Source organism: Phalacrocorax aristotelis, chromosome 5, assembly GCF_949628215.1.
Source record: "Phalacrocorax aristotelis chromosome 5, bGulAri2.1, whole genome shotgun sequence".
Classification (NCBI taxonomy): Eukaryota; Metazoa; Chordata; class Aves; order Suliformes; family Phalacrocoracidae; genus Phalacrocorax; species Phalacrocorax aristotelis.
In genome coordinates this window covers 25094973-25111801 of record NC_134280.1, presented here as the reverse complement: position 1 = coordinate 25111801, position 16829 = coordinate 25094973, and the positions used below count along the sequence as shown (strand labels likewise).

The following is a 16829-nucleotide window of genomic DNA, read 5'->3' as shown; positions in this document are numbered from 1 at the left end:
AGCATTACCATAAAGTTAAGTCCTACTTCAACTGTTTGCACATCCATTGTGCCTGATGATAGTTTTTTCATAATATAGGTAAGATCGTACTACTTCCTTCACTTTCTACTGCCATTTTCAAATTAAATGCAAAATATACAAATTTAATAGCATGAACTTCCTTTCTTTTTAGGTTAACTTTGCAAATATTGCTTTAACACTGAAATGCAGAAGTGGAAAGAATGGAGCTAGACAATAACAACAGTTGCTTGCCTTACGTGCACGTTAAAAAAAACAAACCAAACCTAAGCCAACCCTAATTAGTTTTGTTTCGTCTCCCAAATCTTCTGAACTTGGGTTCTCTTTCACTAAGGATATGCTAGTGAAACTTTTCCTTTAAGTAACTGACTCTAAAGAAACACCACAAAGCATTTCTAGGAGTTCATAGACTCTGCTCTTTTGGGGGTATTTTTGTGGAGGATGCTTACATCAAGATCTGCTCATGCAGTCATGAGCAGAGTAGATCAGACACTCTGACCATACAGATACTAATTGTAAAAATGTTTATGCTGCACTGCCATGAAAATTAGAAGTTAGCTTGTTATCACTGAATTTACACATTCAGACACTTGAGTTGGATGAAATGTAATAATTTTTAGTTTTCATTGGAGTGGAAGAAGAGTATACAGATGGTAAGTTGGTATGTCTTGGTTGATTCATTTTTGAGACAGTAACTTTTAAAAACCTCCTAGTATGATGGCTTGAAATAAAAGAGCGCATACCTTTTAAAACTTCAGTGGAAGTTAAAACAGACATATTGGAACTAATTTGTTACAGCTAATTTGTCCTGTCATTACTGTCTTGATTTTGACTCCTGAAAGTTTGTCACATCCTGCTGACCAGCAAGTTATGATACAAGAAATACTTCTAAAGTAATTCAGATAGTAAGTGAAAACACATTGTGAAAAATCAGGTATTAATAACTTATGGAAAGGATATTGGATAAAATTGTCATATTAACATTAAATACTTGCTACTTTCTTTAAAAAATATTTTTTAAAAAGTGATTTGGAAGTGATGTGTCTCCCTCGTAGTCCTGGTGGTAGCTTAGAAAATTTTGCCATTTAATGACCCGGATTAGTGACATTTTAAAGGGGGGACAGTGTGGAAATCGTCTTATCAACCTTTCAATTGCTGTAATTAGATCATAGAGTTTGGGTTTAGGAATTTCAGTTAGACAATTAGAAAACACATAGGTCTTTCTGCACTTGTTTAGTTGGAGACAGGGATTGAAATTTTTTGTTAGCTCATTTTTCCAAGGTGAATTAGGAGGCTACAAGTTGATTCTGGAGTTTGTTCTAATGCTGTAAAGAAAGACTTAACTACTGAAAGGCTTAGGATTTTCAGAGTACTATAGTACATATACTAAGAATTATAGGCATGTTATCTTAAAAATTTTTGTCATCCTGCCCTAATGCTTGCAGCTATCCTAAATTCTTGTTGTTAAAGCTGAGCGCTGGGGAAAGTACTGTAAATTTGTCTTGTGTACTTTTCTGAAAGTACCTTCTTCATTCCAGGGAACTTAAAGTTGATACAAAAACGAGGTGGGGAACAGAACTTCATTAACACTGAATTTTTATGTACACTTTTAACAGTCCCTATTCGGGGTAACGTGCTGTTACATGTAGTCTAGAGCAGTCACTAGGGAAGATACTTACTGAGAAGTCACTGGCTAAATATGCCATAAGAGCAAGCCAGCAGAGGAATGTTGGAGTTTCTCAGTTCTGTTTGTAGTCCTCAGATGGGATATCTACTGGTGGTGGTTAGATGCTACAGCCAACTATACGAATTTCATAGTTGATGTAACTTGCCATATTGCAGAACTGAAGATTTTTTGCAGTTCTGACAGAGGTAATCTGCAACTTGTTGTCCTGACTGTAAAATAGGATCGAGGAAAGCCTGTCATCATGCGAGGTGGGAGAGAGCTATCCCTGTATGCCAGTGACTTAATTATTGAGAGACATTGAATACTGCAGTTTATAGAGAATATCTACATGCACAGGTGCAAAGTCTTCTGCTTATTTTCTGCTGGCCAAATGCAGCCTAGCTCCAGCATTTTAAGACATTCTATCAATATTAGTACTTAGGCAATATTCCAAATTTGCTCAAATTCCAAAAAACGATACCAGTTATCAGAGTTTTCAAAAACTGTCATGTTATTAACCTTTTTTTAAAATTGTATTAGATTATTTAAAAATCCAGTGCTCAGTAGAAAACCATTCTTTAATACCAGTTGTCTAGTACGGTAAATTCTTAAGAAACACATTATAAATTACACAGTATTAATGAAATTTTAAGAAAGAATCTGGAAGTATAAGTGTTTGTATCTACTGAAAGTTAATATGACCTTTTATCACTTAAGATTACTAATTTGTTGTAAATAGAATATATTATCTGTTATAGTTTTAATAGATTCCACCAAAAGTTGAGTAAAATAATTTTCAAAAGGTAGTCAATAAAATGCTTTAAAATCCTCTATCAAGTTGTCGGTAACTCTTGAGTGTATTATATACAGTTGAAATTTGAAGTTACTGTTCTTTGTAGTGGCTGTGGGCAACAAAAGAAGAACTTTAAACATTTTAGCAATTTTTAATGTAAAATAGCATGCGCAGTTACCTTGCTTATTTCTATATAAATAAAAGCTAATCTTTATATACAACCTGAAGCTTGTTTTTGTTTTGTGCATTACTGAGATGTTTCAGCAAAGACCTTGGCTTTAATATAATAATTACTCATAGGAAGGATTGTAGAGGTGAGTATTTGTAAAGACCATGAAAAAGTGGATTCATAACAAACTATCTAAAAATGGATAGAGAACACCGGAATTTTGAAAATTGAAGTCAGTTTGTGTTCTGTCTTTTACCTGTTTTCCCTCACGTGTGATTGTTTTCTTTCTGATCTATGGCTTGTGTAGTACCAGCCTCAGCAACAGTTTGATCGTAGCCTTCCAGTCATCTCTTTGTGGACACAGTTCATCACAAAGGAGGCTTTCTGCTTACTTCTCCATACAGCTTACCATCCTTCTCTTTCGGAGATCCTATGTAAAGCCTCATTGCTACTGTCATGCTTGCAAGAAATTGTCACCTGTTAGTAGCTATATGCCTAGATCACTGTTGAAAGCCTATAAGAAGAAACAGCTATTTTAGACTTGGAGCTCCTGTTTCCAAAATGGAAGTAACTACTAATATAAATCATTAATAACTCCTCAAGTTAGCATGATAGAATATTTCCCTTTTTTTCCCTCTTTTTTTTTTTTTTTTTTTTTTTTCTCTGCTTGCAGAGGTTGAAAGCAGCCTTGACCCAGCAGCACCCTCAGGTAACAAATGGAGATACTGCCAAGGGACATCCAAGTGGGTTGGTTAGGACTCAGTCAGAGGAACCACGACCACAATCACTACAACAACCTGCAACTTCAACAACTGAAACACCGGTATGATAACAGTGGTCATGTACTTCCTGCCCCCTTCATTGTTATGCAGAAAAAATGTTTTTTCTTTACTCTTGATTTGTAAAATAGAGGTTCACTTAAGCTACAGACTCCTCTTGCAGTAAATAGTTCTGTAGAAGTAAAATGTTTGTAGTTCTTACATGTTCTTAAATGCTTCTAAAATGTATTATGCAAGATGATATTATACAAAAAAAAGATATTATCTACCTGCTCAAATTTAGAACTAAGTCCTCCTGATTGCTGGAGTGCGTTAACAGAAAATTCTGTGGTAACTGAAAATGTTTAATATACAATTGTAAAAAAAAAAGTGCTTTTATTTTTTATTTATATTGCATGTTTAATACTTTACATCACAAATACTTAAGAATTTTTAACTGCATCGAGTATCTATTTATGTTAATTTGCTGGAAGGGTCTTTACTGGGCTGCCACAAGAAAAGTCCCAGCTGTGTGGTTAAGTGTACTGTGTAATCCTGGGTACTGAAAGGGGGACTTTGAGTTTAGGAATGGTGTGCTGGCCCTTTGGGATGATAGATGAGAACAGGGGAATAAAGGACAAGAACTCTTCAGTCAAACTGGAAGTGTGAGTGCTGCTGGAGGAAAGAGATACCTCCATGGGTGCATCCTGGAAGATTGCTGCTGTTGTACTTGAAAAAAAACTTGTTGGAATGTGTTTTCAAAATGGTCTTAAAAATCTCTAAGAGTATTTTCAGAATTCATAGCGTAATACCAATTTTATAAAATCTACATACTTGACCCAGAACTGGAAGGATCTGCATCTCCAGTGAAAGGCCTCAGATTCTTAGAGTGGCGAGCAAAATCAAATAAACAAATATGTTAGGAGCAAAAAGATGAAAAAAGTTACCCATTGTAAAATGATCTCCTTCTTAAGGCTGCTGTTCTCCTATACTACCTTAAGTTTTTTAAAATAATATTTTCGTTATACCACATAGCAGAATTTTCAAGATTAAAAGCTTGCTCTTTGGTTATTTTGTGGTTACTTTAAAATTAGGAATTAAAAAAAACCCAAACAAACAAACTTGCAAGTGCTTCATTCCTAAAAGGCTGATTTAACTTCCCAGGTTTTTCTGATTATTACTTATTTAGAATTTATGCCAAATCAATATGCCAGCTGATAAGTGTTTGCAGGTTTTAATTTAAAAATAAAACTTTCTTCCTGTGCTAGACTGAATGTGCAGGTGCACCGGTGACTGTGTCACGGAAACAGTTATATTCTGTCTATCCTATCACTTGAAAGGATTTTAAGATCCATTATATTGTTATCAGAATTCGTTAGATCTTTGCCTGGGGTCTGTGTATAGCTATGAAAGGAGTCTAATGTATAATTTAAAATACTGAAATATTTTGATCCTGTCATAATATGTGAGTGGATATAAAGGAAATTGGTATGCAGTGGTGGGGAACGCATCAACAAGTAGGAAATTGCTGTCTGGAGATCCAGGAATCAGTGAGTATCAGCATGGGCAGCATTTGTCAAACAGCTTCTATATATTGGGCATAAACAATTGTGCAGTGTTTTAGTTGTGACTAGGTTTGTGGGAAGGGTCAAAAGTAGAGTATTTATTTCCTGCTAAATGTAACTTTTAAAAGCTGTTTTGGGTGAAAGAGGTTTTTTAAGTTTGCCTTTTTTTAAGTACTTGGGTCATCAGAATCAGTAAAAGAATGTCCGGAAGTCCATCTAAAGAAGTATTGCTTCCAGGCTTTATTCAGTTGTCAAATATAAATGTCATATAAATTTAACTCTTTGAAGTGTGCGGCCTCTTTTAGTGCAATTTTAAATCAAAGCTAGAGCCATGATTAAAATGTTACACATTAATATAACATGTTAATGGAAAGGAGTGTAAATACAGTAAAATATTTTAAAATGTGGCTGTAGAGTTAAATGACAGCCTTCCACAAAAGAAATGTGTATGATCTGAATGTATTTAGAAATGTTGTGAATGCTTTTCTCAAGCTGTGACCTGTAATTATACTAGTGCTGTAGCTTAAGTCATTAATAGTATTATACTGATAACTTTAATACTTTTTACTGTTTTCAGGCATCACCAGCTCAGCCCACGCCACAAACACCAAATACAGGTGGTCGGCGAAGAAGAGCTGCCAATGAAGACCCTGATGAGAAAAGAAGAAAGTTCCTGGAGCGAAACCGGGCTGCTGCTTCCAGATGCCGACAGAAACGGAAAGTCTGGGTGCAGTCATTGGAGAAAAAAGCCGAGGACCTGAGCTCGCTAAATGGCCAGTTACAGGTATACTTTTTATTTCAAATAAAAATGTTTTAAGTTTTTCAATTCTTAGTGATCCTGGATCAATGGAACTTAAACTTTGTATGAAATCTGAAATAGAAATGGTTTTGTAACTGGTGGCTCAGGTCAGAATTGAAAATTCTACATTAATTGCATATACCAGTAAAATAAGGATATAAAAGAATACTCAGATTTCAAGATGTGTAAACTTTAGGGTTTAGGTAAAATGTCCTTTGTCCATTTTAAATAACTTTCAGACTGTGATACTAAACAAGGATGACTAGATATGTTGGATTAAAGGCTTACTAGCAAAGTAATATCTTTACCTTAAAAACATCTTGCTCTTAATAATTTGTATCACAGCCTGAGTTATTTAAATGAGATTTGGCTTGATTTCCTTTGGTTCTTTTTAACTTCACTTTTTTTCCTTTAAAGTGAATGTAGTGCTCGTGAAAGGTGCCAGATTGACATCACTGGAAACTGAAGGCCTCTTTTGTCCACAGAACAGGTACAGCACAGGCAGTGGCAGTGCAAATTTGACCACACTGCCCTCCCAGTGTGCATAAATCCTATAGTGAGGGAAGTATACTGTCAGAGGGTAGTCCAGTGTATTGCCAGTCATTTTTCCACCTCATCTGAGGTCATCAGTTGGAAGGTTGTCATGTGGACACACTTTTCCCCTGTAAAACAATCTATGACCCTTTTGTTTAAACTATTAAATGTGGAAGCATACTTTCTTCATGTTTTCCAGCAGCACATGAGAATTGGTACAAAGTATTGTTTCAAAATTAAAAGTCTAAAAGCTTTATTTTGAGAATTACATGGGGAAAAAAAAAGTAATTTAGTAATTTCCTAAACGAATGCTTCATTTAGAAAATGCAGTGGAAAGTATTTTGATATTTTAGAAGTTTTATTTCTTGTTCTTTCATCAGAGCTATTCACTGAGTCAAATTCACAGATCTCTTCCTTCCTACTAAAACTCCTCTTTCATGCTGTTCGGTAAAGAAAATGTCCCACCTTAACCAACAGGAAAGTAGGGCATGTTGAGATTACTTTTTATCAGTCAAAATTACAGTGTGTCAGTCATATTCATGTTCATGTCTCTAAAAATACTCAGCATCCCAGACTGTAAAATGTAAGAAATTCCTACCTAAGCAGACAACGTGAATTATTTCCTGTGTTCCAGGACTCATGACACTGTGCACCAGCATTAGATAATTTTATTGCAAATATATAGTCTTCTCATACCTGTTCACAGCCTTTAGACATGTTCCTTTAATGCAGTCACAGTCATCACTGTAAATCCATTAATTACAAAATGGTTTGTAGCACTATAGCTTAAATAATCTAAGAAACAAGTGACAGTAGATCTACAGGGAGAAAAAGAACAAAAAATTGGCTATGTTTCACTTTTCTTAGTGAAAGTAATTTTTGGTATTATGTGAATTGCCTTTAACTTCTAGCATTTTTTATAACCAAACCAAAAGATTTCCAGATTCCTAAGAGTTAACTCAGTAACAGTGAATACAAGAAAAAGAATTTTTGTATGGTCTGCCAAAAGCAAAACCGTTAACTGTGAAGAACAGAATGACTTGTAAAGAAAATTGAGTGTCAGAGAAATAATTAAACTGTACTTTATGTGAAAACATTAATCAATCCTATATTTCCATAATAATTCTTCACTTGACAGGCTAACAGAGCTGATCAGCATAGTGGGCAGTAATGACCCATGATTACTTAGTTTATATTTAATAGTAAATTTAATAAATTTGGAGTTTTGCCTTAGTACAGTTTTATAGACTGAGTGTTAGGGTTTAATAGTTCATATTTTGCTTAATATCTAAATGCTCAGCTGAATTTACCAAGATGTGTCCCATTTCCAAAAATTTCCAGAAGTAGGTTAATACCAAAACTACTACATTGCATTGCTTCACATAACAATTCTGTCTTCTTTCAACGTAGTTAGTAGCTTTCTTGTAATGTCTATGTCAAAGCTTCTACTGTCAATGTCAAGGCTTTTAAGACTGGAACTGTCTAACAGTACATACAGGTTTTGAAGAGGTTTACTTGGTTGACCTATATTTTGTTCTGTAGTTTTCAGCTTTCTGTAGATTAACTTCTGCCTACTTTATTCTTTTAAATGTTTGAATTTAATTTCCTTTTTTAAGCATTATTCTTCAAATTTTTGCTTAAGGGAAAATTTTCACCTATTACATCGTGCCAGTAACATATTTGGGGTAGGTTGCCTGTCTTTATTACTGGCTCTGCTGTGTAAGGTTTTTTCATGCTTCCAACCTTTTAAAGTTTATTTACTGTTTGATTTTTGTGGACTGTGTTTTCTACTAATATGTTGACTTGCTTGTTGATCTTAATGTTATATACCACATTGTGTTGCCTCTGTGCCTTGAACAATACTTCAGGGTATGGTATGCTATATAACGTGTTAAGGAAGTATTGACAGTGTGTCCCCAGTGGTCACTCAGTCGTATTGCAGGATCAGATTATGATATATTATAATCATTATAATGAACTGCCAAAGTTCATTAGATGGTATCTATTTGGTCCCTGTTGCTTTAATAATCTTAGAAGGCAAAGTATTAGTAGAAGAATGGCCAGTCTTCCTCATGAGGTCAATGTAGGTTTTAAAGGATCAGCAATCAGTGGCAGTTTGTGCTAATGCTGCAGAAGCTGCTTTAGGAAGGCTAAATTATGCAATAAAAGTGTGTAAGTAAAGGTCCTTATACATACAGCTGTATCTTGTTGAAGTTATCCAAAAAGCAACAGGAAGAGCAGTGTTTAACTCAGCTACAGACAATCCTATCCCCATAAGTACATCTAGCTGTCTCTGATGATAGTTTTGGTAAACAGAATCTCACAAATACTGTCCCACACCTTGCTGAGTAAGGATTAATCTGGTCCCACTATTACATATGTATTTTGGATCTAGGGAGAAGTAGGCAGATACAGAAGAACATACTGTACACTGCGTGGTATACCTTTGTAAGAATACAGAAGGCAAAGTATCTTGAAAAACAGAGTGCAGGTAAAAATAGATAGGCTTTCCTCCAGAAACCTGCTTGCTACTGTTAGCACGTTTTGAAACGTGGGAACATGAAAATTCTTGTAGAGAGCATGTGAGGTATATTTCACACTTATATAAAGAAATGTTGATGCTTACACTTGACTTGATATCTTATTAATGAGGAGGACCTTTCCAGTACAAAAACTCAGAATAATCTTTCTTCATGCCAATGGTTGAACTGTTTATTCCATGTGTTTTTTCTTGTTATCCTGTTTTCCATAAGGACCACCACATGCTAACGTATTTTGAATGAGATGGAAAGACTTGCTGTTGTCACGTACATGATAATAAAACTACGTGTATAGGAGGTGGTTCTAGCCACCTCCCTTTATTACCAGTCAGAAGTGGTTCTTACTGGTAATATGTAAATGGCAACCATGGATTGCCTTTCTGTGACTTTCCACATACCATGTGTCTAGCAGACGTACCTTATTCTACTTCAGGAATGATTTGTGCATTGCATGTAGTGCTGTTGGCAAACAGTGTTCGTGTTATTAATAATGCTAGCTTTGTATTCAGTGAGAATACCTCAACTTTTTTAGTATAGGAATGCTGTTCTATTTTTTCAAATCTACTTTAATGTAAGACTATATTTAGTTTTTCTGTTAGCAAAATTCTTAATATTGATAATACAATTGACATTAATCTATAAACTGCCTTTTCAAAAACTTTTCATAAACATTAGTTTTACACTGATAAATAGTGACTTCGTACTTAAATGTGTTGTTTCTGTATAAAATTCTTCCTGAAAATGTGGGAGATGAAGGTAGAAAATTTCTGAAAACCTTTTACCTGTTTGATCACTTACTTTGCCAATGTTCCTTTAAACTAACAGAAGTATGTTTCATGTTCTTGGACACTGCTGCTTCAGTAGATTATCAAGAAGTGCTTCAAAACTACCCAGCACTTCCTTTCCCTGCCCACCCTCCCCCCACCAACTATGTCAATTCTGCACGGCTGCCTGCTGGGCATCCAGATTTGTGGTTCCTCAGTAAATAACATGGTGAACGAAGAGGAGACTGAGAGCTGGAGGCAGAAGTAGTGTTATTTCTTAACAGCCCAAGATTTCAGGACATGTAATGCCAGATGGTATAGATTTTGTGGGGGTTTTGGTTAGGTTTTTTTCATTACAACCTTTTTTTTTTTGTTTGCAATCACATTTTTCTTTCATTAGAAATGTCCATGAAGTCAGATTTTGGCTTTATTTCAGCTCTTGTTTTTGTTTTAAATAAAAAGTTTCTAAAAGGGATATTTGTCACAATAAAATGACTGAATATAAAAGTAGTCCTTAATAGTTTAAGAGGATTTTGCAAATATAAAGGCTTGGAATTTTTTGCCTCTTAAATGGAGACAGAGGACACAGAGGAGCTTTTCTTTTAAAAATCTGGTATTTTAGTTACAGTATTTATAAACCATGTTACTTAGTGTAATTAAACGTAATAAATTCTGTTCTTAAAAATTGTTCTCCTTATTTTGGAATCCTTTTAGTTATAATTAATCTCTGACTGCATTGCCATATTTCTAGCTTGCAAGTAACTAGATTGACTTTCTTGTGGGTTTTTTTCCCCGCATAATTTTATTTGCAATCCAATTTTCCTCTTTTTGTTTTTTCTTTAACTGGCTCTCAAATGCGTAAACATGTGCATGTACCAAACAATTATGTCATGTGTGTGGTACGTTAGCTAACGTGCCACAGTTCTTATAGTTTAAGTACCTTCAAGTATCAATGGAAAGGTTTTATATTTAAAAGAAATTAACCCATGAAAAGCATATATTGTGGCAAGATATGGGTATCACAAAGCATTACACATAACTTGATTCTGTAGTTAACATAAACATTTTTCTACTATTTGAAGTGAAAATGGATCTATCAAAATGCCATACCATTCTTAATTTGGATTGTCACATATAATGCACTTATGTAGTGCTTCTTATCAGTAGATATCAAACTGCTTTACAGGGGAGGTAATGATCACTGACCTCCATTTTACAAATGGGGAAATTGAAGCACAGAGAAGTAAAATAACCTTGCTCAAGGTCACCCAATAGTGGAAAAGGCACAGCCTGGAAATGAACCAGTTACTAGATTCTGCAAGTGCTGTCTCCTAGATTACACTCGCTTTAGTGACATAAACTGACATTTCAGGATTTTGTCATCATTATCAATTATTCCACGTTTATGTATGGTTGCCAAAGAGGAAATTAATATGGAAATCAACAGACATTTACTAAATTATTTTCCATTACATGAAAATTTCAAAGTACAAGTACAAATGTAGTCACCAAAAATCATTCTGCATTGGCTGATTTTTATTTTTTTTTAATGTTGGCTGTTAAAATGTGGGTAGTTAAATGTAGGTTTACTCTGATTAGAATTCATCACAAAACCTTGAAGAGGAGTCTTACAGTAGCTGGATCATGGGAATGAGACTGCATGTGAACTCTGCATCTGCAAACTGGAGAACATATGTTGTATTTTCAAAAAAAGCATTTCCTAGTTTAATAAAATAATAAAATAAAGTTAGCCAAGTTTCAGCTAATATTTAAGTATTCTGAGATAAAAGAAATGTACATATTTTTGCGGTATATACCAAATGGAAACTTCTTGTATTTTATCTATCCCTAAATGAACAGCTGAAAATCCTATAAAACTTAATACTTACCTTCAAAATGTGTGTAGTTTGAACCTGGTAAAGTACATAACTTCTTCTCCTTCAGAATGAAGTCACCCTGCTGAGAAATGAAGTGGCACAGCTGAAACAGCTTCTTCTGGCTCATAAAGATTGCCCTGTAACCGCCATGCAGAAGAAATCTGGCTATCATAGTGAGTAATGTTCCATTACCTATAGCCTTAGGCTGCATCAATGAAATACTGCCAAAGTGAACTGAATGAACATTAAAATTGAGAAGTGCAGTTCTAAAATTACATTAAAGATAAAAAAAAAACCTCAAAGGTTATTAGAAGACAGGGATGAATATGTGATATTTAGACGTATATTTTTAAGCCCATTCAGTTGAAGTGTTGCATAACATTGAAGGTTTTATGTTGGTTTAATAAATACATATGATAATTAGCATTTAAAGACTATCGGTTACTACACCTGCTTTTGAAAATATAATTAAAGTATTAGGAGCACATGATAAACCATTTTTTATACTTTATCTTAGCCTGGTACAGTGAAAGGTCCTTCTGGGTTTTTTTACTTCATTGTAATGAGATTTCAGTAGAGGTAATATAACAGCTGTCCTCATTTACCATAACATCCAGGATCAGTCAAGCCGTTAAAATAATCAGATGCAGGTTCATGGCTCCTACTGTACAATGTCTTCTAGATTGTTTTGATTTCCACATTAAGCAACTACTTTTCTATAAACACACTGTTTTAAAAAGTAGTTCTAATACTGAGGGGAATACTGAGAGTTTCAGTAGCGTTTTTTTCCTAATACATATTTTTACCTAAAGGTGCTCATTTGATTTGCATCCTTCCAGCATTTTAAAGGTTAATTATGCTTTCCTGACTTGTAACTTCATTTTTGGATATGATACACAGTGCCAGAACCAGCTGCTGCTGCTGTAGAATAAATGGCCAATTTTGTCCATTGTACACAAATTTGTTACAAATAACTGAGCTGGGAATGCATTAGGCAACATTCATAATATATAACCCACAGCTTTCGTTTTTATGATTTAGTGATATTTCAGGATATTTGTAAATGTGAAGATTGTTTCTGCCATATGTAGCCACTTCATTTTAATTTGCCAGTGTCAGTAATTCAGGAGAATAAAGGAACATTTTGTATTGCATGCAAACAGATCCTCAGGTGCTTGCGATAAAACTTAATGGCCACCATCTTTACTTGTAGTCATTGTAAGCAATTTCATCAGAATGGGCAATATTTTTTAATTTAAAAGATTCAGGAGATTTAGCAACTCTCTATTGCCATATATATTTAGAATACTGATTTTGTCAGTTTTGAGCTTATAAATCTTGGTCCTTTGATCTCCAGTCATTTTGACAAGACGGAAGATAGCATCTTGGAGTAAATTGGAACAGTATAGAAATATGTTTGGGATTTATATTAACAATGATTGCTGCAGGGATGAGGCCATTATGGCTCCCATCTGACAGAACAACATAATTTCATATGGAAGCTACTAGGGGATAACATTATGCATGCAAGGTTTTGGAAAAAAAAAAAAAAAAAAAAACAAACTGTTTCTTGAATTTTGATGTTTTCAGGATGCGTGTTCCTGAATTGGCATGAAAAATATTTAAACACAAGACTTAAACTGGCAAACTAATTTCATGCTAAGGATTTCTTTGTTGAAGAATTGACGAATGGCCTGTTTAGTAATGGCTATTTTCTGCCCTCACAGAAGGACTTTAATGTTCCTAATTTAGTAAAGAACGCAAAATGAATAAGAACTAAAATACTAGTCAGTGGGAAAAGCCTACATTTAAAAAAAAAATAATAGTACACAAGGAGATTTGGAAGCATAGCTCACCTAGTTTCTTGAAAAGTTGAAAGTCCAAGTTGAACATGAATGATAGCTGTCATGCCATCCCTCTGAAAGGATTTTGTCACATTATCTCGGTGTGAATATTGTTAGGACAGCGTGTTGGCTAAGTTACTTACCCGCAGTACAATTTATGAGAGGAAAAAATGGTTTCAGTTAATACATTAATGAAAATGGTGTTCATAGAAAGTATTTTTAAATAAACATAATATGGTCATCAAGTAATCTAAGTTGAATTGCTTCAAAAACATATTGAGTGGGGTAACAGTCTGTCTCTGTGGAAGAAATTGAAGACACCAGATTACGGAACTCCTGCAGTGCTGAATATTGTGCACTGCTGAGCCAGTGCTATTTTATACCATGCAGATCATGTTTTAACAGCTAAGTCCGCTACTTAATGGGGTATCATCTATGATGCGCTTAAATAGGCACAAATAATCTACTGCTTTTCAGGGTATTTTTGGCCCTTACTTTTACATATCTTTGAAGCTCTTTTGGATTTTCCAGGCACGTTTTTGTCTCAGGCCAAGTGAAAAGGATGACAGTGCACATGCCCCTTTCTTCTTGTAAGATTTTTCTTGGGATCATATTTTCCTGATTTAAAAAGTCTTGTGCCTGCTTCAGAAGTGGGCAATATGGATGAATTTCTGTTGCAGTGTTTGACATTTCAGCCAGTTTAAACTTCTTTATTTCCCAGAGAAGGATGCTATTGGTTCTGAATGCATCTTTAAACATTGGGTGGGGGGATTGCCATGTATAGGAGAAATCTAAATGCTATTCATTTATTTTTCATTTTAACTCTTCTATACCAGATTATTTTTAAAAGTATTCTGCAATACTCCTATATTTTCTCAAGGTTTTTCTGGACTTGGAGCAGGAAAAAGGTGAAAACTTCTGAGAACAAAATGTGTTGTGCAAATTAGAGTTGCTAAAAGAAAAAATTGAAAAGGGTGTTTCAGGCATTCTTCATGTTTTTCAAAAAGACGTCACAATAGTCAAGAACATTTATACAAAACAATATAGGGAAGATAAATAGAGGCTGCAGTGTAGGTGGTATTAAATAGGATTTTTTGTGTTCTTTCTCTAGTTAAAAGAAGTGGTAGAAAGTGACTAACCAGTTTCAGACCTCGAATAATTGAACCACTCAAACCACTGTATTCCTACAGCCTGTTCTGGACAGGCGATAATACTTCGGTGACTGCAGGGGATATTCACAAAGGCCAGCTAAGTGGAAATGGGTATTTCTAGGCTTGAGTCCCTCTATGGCCCATGGATGGCCTGGTGAGAATTACCACGAGGATTCCTTTCTAATGATTGTCAGGGGATCGAAAGGAGTTCCAGATCACATGTCAGTGCTTGCACATTCACTCCTTTTTTGGTTTTGGTGGGCTTTTTTCTTCTGAAGACTGAAATCCCTCTTTGTTTGCTTACCTTACTGAAAGCTATTGGTAAGTAATGCAAAGAAGCAAATAATAGCAATGTTTGATGGCTCTAAAAGGGTACTTTTTAGTACATCTTCAAAAGTCTCCTCTGTGCTTTGTTTGGTGTGTTTAAAATCTTTTCTGTAGCTCAGTCTAGCCCACATTGTGTTCCATTACCAAAATGGCTTGCTCCTTCTCATGACGCAGCCTGTCTAGAACTATGTAGCCTTTAGGAAAGTTCTTGTGATGTAGGTCTGTAAATTTTGAACATTCTACAGCACACATTACTTCTGTAGGTTAATTTCTAATTTGGACCATGCATTTTCCTTGGTTTGAGGCAAAGCTGGGGGTCCATTAAAAAGCTAGAATGCCTAGGCTTTTTTCTGCATTGTTAGCTATATGATGATTCTGGTATGTATCAGTTGCACGCTTGAAACCACAGAGTCCTGTGCCTGGCAATTCTGTAGTCAACTAAGAAAAAAGCCTGTTGGAATTTAAGTATTACTTTCCTGTGTTCTTAAAGCCTTTGTTCTTTATTCCCAGTCTTCAGGCTTAAGAAAACAAGTCACCTTTGTAATAAGGTGACTTTAAGTATCTTCTATATTCATTGAGTAGATTTTCTTGTTTGGTTTCAGTTCTTCAAATGGAATTCTGCATTCAGTTTTTGGCCACTATTCCTGTAAAGTTAGGACTACATAAGGAAGGATTTTGAAGGAAATCTAAACAGCTATCTATCCAAATGAGGTGGCATTTCATTTCTAAATATTATTTCATAGTTATTGCAAGGATTTACACTTCCAGTCAAATTTATTACCATAAACTAGTGTTAGGTCTGTATTTTATATATAATCACCCGTCTGTTGTAAGCTCCCTCCCTCTTAGCCCCTGGCATCTGAAAACACCTGAATCGTGTGCTTTTGTCTCTTTGGCACAGTTTGTTCATGTGCTCAATGATATGAAAACTTCTATTGTACATTGGTCATCATAAGTATTCTCATAACTGTTTCTTCCATTGCATATATGGTCTTTCCAAGCCCATTAAAATCAGCAAATCAAGCCTTTCTCATGTTCTTTACCACTGTGATATTATTACACACATTTCTTTTGAGTTAAGTTAACAACATTTATGTTAAGGGATACGAAACAATGGAAGACCATCCATCTCTGGCTGAAGGATAATCATCTACTCCACTTCCTCTCTACCTCTGGTTTGTAGTATTTAAAACTAACCCTTTTTCTTGAGGATAAGGAGGATTTGGCCAACAAGGAAATAAAGGATCAGCAAAAGAAGCATAATAGGAAGATTGAGATTCATGGGAGAATAACAACAGCTCTGGAGAGGAGGAGCAGGTGTTACAGCAGGGACTGTATTCGATACATGTCATCCCGCTTGCTGCCATTTTATTCTGTCTGGGGGGGAAAAATATGCTACTCTTGTAATTAGTAATTTAGTATTTTTCAGGAAGCGGCACTAGAGTTTCTGTTTTTAAGAAAGTCTGTGTGTGTTCCTTCTTACTTATTTTTACATGAGATCTTGTAGGTCTTGATAGAGGTATAGCAAGGATGAAATCCTGTTGAACAGTGCTAACTGTGTTGGCACTCGTTCTAGAATGGGCAAATCCTACTAAGGATCACAAACGTCTTTCAGAAGTATTTTAATTTTCTTTCTCTTGCTGTGTACAGTTACCATGTAACCTTAGGGTATGTGGTAATTGTCAGCAGACCTAGCTCAATATCATCTGTCTCTATCTCTTTAATGCCTGAAAGATCTGAATGCAGTGTTTGTAAAATAGTTGGCCTCATGGATAAGAACATTATGATACTTTCAAAGGATTATGTCCGTGCTCCTGCAGTAGAGGGGTAAGAGAAATTGCTACCTTCTTTGTGAAGGCAGTATTTCTTAGAAAGAAATACGGCAGTTTTGCTTGCTTTTACCCATCCTTTTTGACCTTACCGTTCTTTTCCAGAAGCAGTCGATGATAGAACTGTTGTTTTCAGGCTTTGAAGAGGAGCGTGTTCTTAGTATGCATGGGGCTGCTCAAAGGTCTTTATGCTGG

The 16829-nt window shown here is 35.1% G+C and overlaps 1 protein-coding gene across 17 annotated transcripts in view; it reads left to right on the top strand.

The window, feature by feature from the left end:
- ATF2 (activating transcription factor 2) overlaps positions 1-16829 on the top strand; it is a 51399-nt gene that overhangs the window by 30438 nt on the left and 4132 nt on the right. For all 17 annotated transcript variants that reach the window (XM_075093521.1, XM_075093516.1, XM_075093520.1 and 14 more), the window contains 3 exons: positions 3320-3469; positions 5547-5753; positions 11551-11656. In XM_075093521.1, coding sequence (XP_074949622.1) covers positions 3320-3469; positions 5547-5753; positions 11551-11656 — 463 coding nt within the window. The remainder of the gene's footprint in view (positions 1-3319; positions 3470-5546; positions 5754-11550; positions 11657-16829) is intronic.